This window comes from Trichosurus vulpecula, chromosome 2 (genome assembly GCF_011100635.1).
Source record: "Trichosurus vulpecula isolate mTriVul1 chromosome 2, mTriVul1.pri, whole genome shotgun sequence".
In the NCBI taxonomy this organism is placed as follows: Eukaryota; Metazoa; Chordata; class Mammalia; order Diprotodontia; family Phalangeridae; genus Trichosurus; species Trichosurus vulpecula.
The window spans coordinates 60,736,209-60,742,218 of NC_050574.1; the positions used below are offsets into that span (position 1 = coordinate 60,736,209).

Consider the following 6,010-nt stretch of genomic DNA (forward strand, 5'->3'; position numbering starts at 1 on the left):
TGAGCCCCAGGTTAGGGCTAAAGTGGGTGGGAACTTGGGGAGGACAAATCTGTTCAGCATATTCTCAGAACATCAGAGAGAAAGAGTTTAGTGGGCTGAGGCTTCATAGGTCTAGCGTTCAGCTGCCACAAGGGATAGGTTCAGCTGTGGTTGGGCTGGGGGACTTTCAAAGGCTTTGGACTGTTGATTGGCATGCTAGTTAATTCAAGATGGCAGAATCCAAGTATGGGAAAGCTGGAAGCTCTAATCAAAGATTCTTTCCAACTCCAAAGATCCCATGATCCTGCTAATAGTGTCATTTAGTCGTGTCTGATTCTTTTGTGACCTCGGATCAGGTTTTCTTGACAAAGCTGCTGAAATGGTTTGCCATTTCCTTCTCCACTGGATTAGGTAAACAGAAGTTAAGTGACTTGCCCAGGGTTACTTAGCTAGTGAGTTTCTGAGGCTGAATTTGACCTCCTGTCTTCCTGACTCCAGGTCCAGCCCTCTATCCACTGAGCCATCTAGCTGCCTAAATACCTCTATAGATGGGAAGACTGAAGCCCTAAAGTTAAGTGACTAGCAGAAGGTCACACAGCAAATGGCAAAGCTGGGGCATGAAGCCAGTCTCCAGGGTACTTTCCAAGGTCCTGGGTACGAGTTGATCATCCAGGCTTCTGATCCTCCCGCTGCCTTTTCTTTCATCACCTCCCTCACAAAGACATGGGGCCCAGCCAGCCTGGCCCAGAGCCACTCTTGTTAGGGTGGAGGGGAAAGATTGAAACCAGTATCTCCAGCGGAGGTTTTGTTCTCCTCAGATTTCACTCGTATGTGTTCAGGCTTCTCTAATGGCCTGGCTAACAGTGTTGGCTGAGGCACTGGCTGCAGATGCATTTCCAAGGGGTGGAGAATAACTTCTCTGGTTCCTGAATAGGAACCTGCAGGCTGGTGACTCAGGTCCCCTGTGGGAAGCAGCTACTGTGGCAGGCCAAGGCTTCACAGAGAAACACTCCCTTTCCAGGCGGGTGGGAGGATAGAGTGAAACCCTGCTATCTGGGGGCCCAACCCAGGGCCTAGCTGCTTGCTGCTGACTCAGAGCCTTATGTCTGCCCGCCCCCAGCCTAGATTTAATCATGGTTCGCTTGTATGCTCAGCTTTCAGTGCAGAACCAGGACCTGATTGAGAAGAACTTGACCCTCCAGGAGCACCTTCGCCAGGCCCAGCCAGCTTCTTTGCCCTCTGCAGATACAGCCCAGCTGGCCCACGAGCTGCACCAGGAGTTGGGCAGCTGCCTGCATGATCTGCAGGCTGTATGCAGCATTGTGACCCAGAGAGCCCAGGGCCGAGACCCCAACCTATCCCTTCTCCTGGGCATCCATTGTAAGTCTCAGGGCCAGGGTGGGTGCTGGGGCCTTAGCTAGGAAGTGATCCTCGTTAGGCAGCACAGAACTATGAGGAAGCTGCCAGTCAGGCCTTTCAGCCCAATCATGGTCATCCAGATTTACAAAATGTCTAAGCAGGCATGATGAGATCCAATTGGAGCCATGACCATCCTCATGGTGGTTTCCAAGGCCCTGGGAGGTGCATCATAGGTATCAGCTTTTACACACAAGGAGCTTCACACCCAGAGATGCATAGGGACTTGCCCAGGGCCACCCAGCAAAAGCTGTATTTAGGCCTCAGTCACAGGCCTTTGGCCTCTGAGGCCTAAGTGCCTCCCTGAGGAATTTAAAGGCTTAGCTTTTTAAGTCCCTTTTAACTCCTGCACATAATAGGTCCTAAATAAATGTTGATTTGTCTGATCCAAGGTAGACCCAGGCCCAGGTAGGAGATAAGCTGTCCCTTGAAGTGCCTTGTGCCAAGTCTGTGGGTCTCTTCATGCTTTTCTTAATGGGCCTACTGAATGAACTTTCCTCCCAAATCTTTTCCTCCCCAGCTGTGTCCCACCCCTCGACTGAATTAGATTTGCAGAAGCCAGATGTGATTATGAAGAAGTTGGAAGAAGTCAAGCAGTTGCATCGTGACATCGAGGAAATCCGTACCACCATGTCTGACAGATATGCCCAGGATATGGGAGATAATTGTATCACCCAGTGAGAACCTTGGAAATAGGAGCAACCAGCCGGAGGAGAGGCCAGGACAGTGACTGCCTCTTGATCGCTGTGAGAGAGCAGTGAATAACTTAGAAAGTCCCCTGCCAAGGATATGTCTTGTCCTTCAGGAACATATTTATTGGCAGTTGGCAGTCCTGATTTGTGCCCGTGGGTGGTGATAGGAAAGAGCGAGTTAATCATTAACTGGCCTTCCCTGGGCACAACCTGCTGTCTGGAAAACCCTGCCCTGGCCTCAGGCCCGTGTCAGAGGAAGCCTGGCCTGTTGCCTTACTACCCCATCCTTGCAGATGGGAACCAGGATCACCCTTACACTTTTGCCTACAGCATTCTTTGACGCTAAGCTAGAATGAGTCTCTGGGACACTAGCTATGATTGCCCTCGGATCATTAACAACAAGGATTCTCCATGCCTTCCCAACCCTGCCTTAGATACCACATGCCCAGGATTGTGGTGCCCAGACACAGATCTCCATCTTTTTCCCTCAGGGCTGACTAAAATGAAATGATCTGGCAGGGGGAAGGAAGGGCCCTTCTCATCTGTGGGGCCAAGGAGCAACCCCAGTGCCTGAGGTCTTTTCATTTAGCCAAGTCCCTCTAGCATCGTAAAGGGGAAGTGGATTACTTGCCACTCTGGTGCCTTAATTTTTCTCCCTCTCACCTCCCACCCCCAACTAAGTTGTCCCCAGGAGCCACCAGGCCATATTTTCAGCCTGGGATTGTGGGTGCACCTAGCTCTGGAGCAGCCAAATGACCTGTTCGCTTTCTTTGTCCTCATTTCTAGTCTAGTAGGGTACTGGATGCTGTTCCTGGAGGGAGTGGTGCAGCTGGTCTTCACCATCCTTCAGCAGGGCATCTGTTCCTGTGGTGCTTGGATGTGGCGAGAGCTGCTTGGAGCCAGGGCAGATTCCCTTTTCCCAGGAAGTTGTGGGCAAGCTGCCTGGGTTCTTGGCCAGTCTCCTCCCCTCCTTTACTGCCCTGTTGGGTTAGGAAAAGCCCCTCCCACCTGGAGGGAAGGCCTGAGTGTGTTGGCTCCCCTGGAAAACCCTCAACACCAATACCCACACAGGCTGTGGCACCTCAGGTTCTAGATCTTTTAACTGTTAACATTTTGACTTTAGTTCCAGGTGCAGGTTGAATTTCAGTTGTTCACAGGACCCATTATGTTGGGGTTTTTCCCCCCTTTTTCAAAATCTCTCCAGTGTGGAGAGCGATGCTCATTTGTGCCTGGCTCTGTGTGCTTGTCCTAGGTGTACTTGTGAGAACACGTGTGATTCGGGCTGGCCCGTGATGCCGCGGGGTGAGGATCAGGCTGCTGTAGGAGCTTGCACAGCCCTGACTCTGGTCTGGAGACGACCCTCTTCCCCAGTTGTGTTTAATTTTTAGAAGGGGCTGAGGCTGCTTCCCCGTTCAAAGCCAAGCTAAGCTGCCTAGTCGTTCTCCACCGTGGGCTGGGAGCGCCAGGCAGAGCTCAGGGCCATTCTTCAAAGTTTATGAAGTATTTATATGAATCTTTGTTATATTGACTGGTTTGTATTATTTTCTTTACAAAATAAAAAGATTGAACTGGCTGCCCAGGTTTGGTTCTCCCTCACTTCCTTCCCCGCCCCCGTAAAGAACTAACGTTGGTCCCCCCTGGGCAGGTACAGGCCCGGGGAGGGGGGCATGGGTGCCTGGGGATCCCAAGGGCCTCGTACCCGTTTCCCGTGGCCTCCACTCGGGGGCCCCCAGGACGTGTCCCCTTCAGAAAGGGGGACTGGGGCTTCCCTCAAGTGAGCGCCGCAATCCTGGGCGGGGGCCCGGCCGAAGTGCACAGTGCCCAAGCGCGGGCTGCGTCCCCAGGACGGTCCGGGGGTCCCGCGCATGGGGCTGACGGCCGCTGCAGTCCTGCCTCCGGCTCGGGGAGGGTGGGGGTGTTTGTGCGAAGCCGGGAGGCCCGGCCCCGGTCCAGCTGTGCCTATGGCTGCCCCTCTGCACCTCCGGGCTCCGGGGAGGGCGCTCGGAGGCAGGGGCCGGCCGGGGTCGGGGAGCCCACGCCACGGGCTGCCCGGGGCTCCAGGCCGAGCGCGCGACCCCGTGCCCCCCGCCCCCGCCGCGGAGGCTGAAGGAGAGGCCCCGCCCACAGCTGCCCTCCGGGCCCGCCCATTGGTCCCGAGCGCCTCTGACTCACGGGGCGGGGCAGGAAGGAAACCCCTCCCGAGCGCCGCGCGGCCGCCGCCTCCTCCGCCTCGTCCTGCTGCTGCTGCTGTTCTTGATCCTCGGTCTCCGTCCGTCCGTCCGTCCGTCTGTCCGGCCCGGCCCGCGCAGCCCCGCAGCGGCCTCGCCGTCCCCGCCTTCGCGCGTCCGCCCAGCCCGGCCCGGCCACAGCATGAGCGGCCTCCGGGTTTACAGCACCTCGGTCACCGGTTCCCGGGAGGTGAGCAGGGAAAGAAAGAGGGGGCGGAGCGGGGGAAGAAAGAGGGGGCGGAGCGGGGCCGCTTGTCGCGGGCTGCTGCGGGACCCCGGAGCCCGGGGAGCCTCCCCGGCCTTCCCTCCTGCAGCCGGGGCGCTGCCCGCCGGCCGCGGGGCCGGGCCTCCCCAGGGGGCGGGGCTGGGGGCTCCGAGCCAGTGCTGACCCCACCCCCGCTGTAGTTCCCCTTCCCTCCGTCACCCCCTTCCCAGTGCCCACGGCCGCCTTCCTCCCCAGACATTAGCTGGCATGGACGCCCCCCGCCCGGTGGTCCCGAGCCTCCGCCCCAGCCCGTGTCCAAGGTTCTCGTAACTCTCAGCCCCGCACATGCACACACGGACCGTCAGTGTCCCCTGACTGCTTTCCCGCCGTTGCTTCTCTTTCTCCCCCCGGTTCAGTGCCCCCACCATCCTACCCTACCCCTCTTGGCTCCCCTAGATCAAGTCCCAGCAGAGCGAGGTGACCCGCATCCTGGATGGGAAGCGGATCCAGTACGAACTGGTGGATATCTCCCAGGACAACGCCCTACGGGAGGAGATGAGGACCCTGGCTGGGGACCCCAAGGCCATCCCACCCCAGATATGCAACGGGAACAAATACTGTGGGGTAAGGGACTCCAGGCTGGGCTGTAGGGGTGCAGAGACAGGCAGGACCCCCGACAACCCATCACTCAGGGTGCCCTTTCTTCCCCAGGACTATGAACTCTTCGTGGAGGCTGTGGAACAGGACACCCTGCAGGAGTTCCTGAAGCTGGACTGACCCCGCCCCACCCCCCCAGCCTCATAGACTGACCAATATTCCCTCTCCCCACTTCCTCTCCCAGCCATGAAGGACCCTGGGACCAATTTCTATACCTGAACTGTATATCCAGGTTCCAGTTCCAGATCCCCATACAGCTAATCCTAGATCCCATCTCCCCCTCCGTGGCCCTGTGCCCACATGTCCTTGTACTCCTCCCCTGACCCTCCATCCTCTCCTTTCCTGGGTATAACTCAACCTCTTTTCCCTTTCTCATTCCTGGACTTCTGCCATTCCATTCCCTTTAGGCTACATTCCATGCCCATCAGTCTTAGAAACTGCCCCAAGTATCTGTGTTCTTCCTCTCCTCATTCCTCAGTCTGCAGGGGGTCCCTCCAGGGAGGGAGCCTCCCTCCTGCTGCTACCCCTCCCAAAGGTGGCCGCTTGGTGACAAGCTTACAGTGGGGCCTAGTGCCCCATTGGGGACCTGTCACAGGTCCTGTTCTTCAGTGGCCTCTCTTCCTGAGGAGCGATTAAAGTTCCAGTTGACTTGGAGCCCGTTTGTGATTGGTCCTTTGGGGTGGCTGGGGGAAAGTTCAGTGAGGGCCAATGGCCTCTGCCTTGCCTTTCTTTCCATCCCTCCTTTGGCCCCTTCAGGACTGCCATTTGGGGGTGGGGAGTAGTCATGCATCATGTGTTTCTGGTGGGCTTGCACACACCATCCTGTGCATGGT

At 57.0% G+C, this 6,010-nt stretch overlaps 2 protein-coding genes across 2 annotated transcripts in view; both read left to right on the plus strand.

The window, feature by feature from the left end:
- The window catches only part of CEP85 (centrosomal protein 85), a 41,526-nt gene extending 37,861 nt beyond the window's left edge, over nucleotides 1–3,665 (plus strand). Inside the window, exons 13-14 of the mRNA XM_036746982.1 lie at nucleotides 1,134–1,359; nucleotides 1,916–3,665. Of these exons, the coding sequence (XP_036602877.1) occupies nucleotides 1,134–1,359; nucleotides 1,916–2,076 (387 nt within the window). The 3' untranslated portion in view covers nucleotides 2,077–3,665. The remainder of the gene's footprint in view (nucleotides 1–1,133; nucleotides 1,360–1,915) is intronic.
- Nucleotides 3,666–4,280: 615 nt separating this feature from the next.
- On the plus strand, nucleotides 4,281–5,831 carry SH3BGRL3 (SH3 domain binding glutamate rich protein like 3). The gene is made up of 3 exons (XM_036745436.1): nucleotides 4,281–4,505; nucleotides 4,977–5,144; nucleotides 5,232–5,831. Exons 1-3 carry the CDS (start codon nucleotides 4,458–4,460, stop codon nucleotides 5,295–5,297), a joined length of 282 nt encoding a protein of 93 aa, XP_036601331.1. The 5' UTR covers nucleotides 4,281–4,457; the 3' UTR covers nucleotides 5,298–5,831.
- The last annotated feature ends 179 nt before the right edge of the window (nucleotides 5,832–6,010 follow it).

Excerpts from the sequence above, each read along its gene's own strand:
- SH3BGRL3 (XM_036745436.1), top strand. The coding sequence starts at position 4,458 with ATGAGCGGCCTCCGGGTTTACAGCACCTCGGTCACCGGTTCCCGGGAG. Across the intron at positions 4,506-4,976 it reads CGGTCACCGGTTCCCGGGAG|ATCAAGTCCCAGCAGAGCGA; the intron begins GTGAGCAGGGAA and ends TGGCTCCCCTAG. Across the intron at positions 5,145-5,231 it reads ACGGGAACAAATACTGTGGG|GACTATGAACTCTTCGTGGA; the intron begins GTAAGGGACTCC and ends TTTCTTCCCCAG.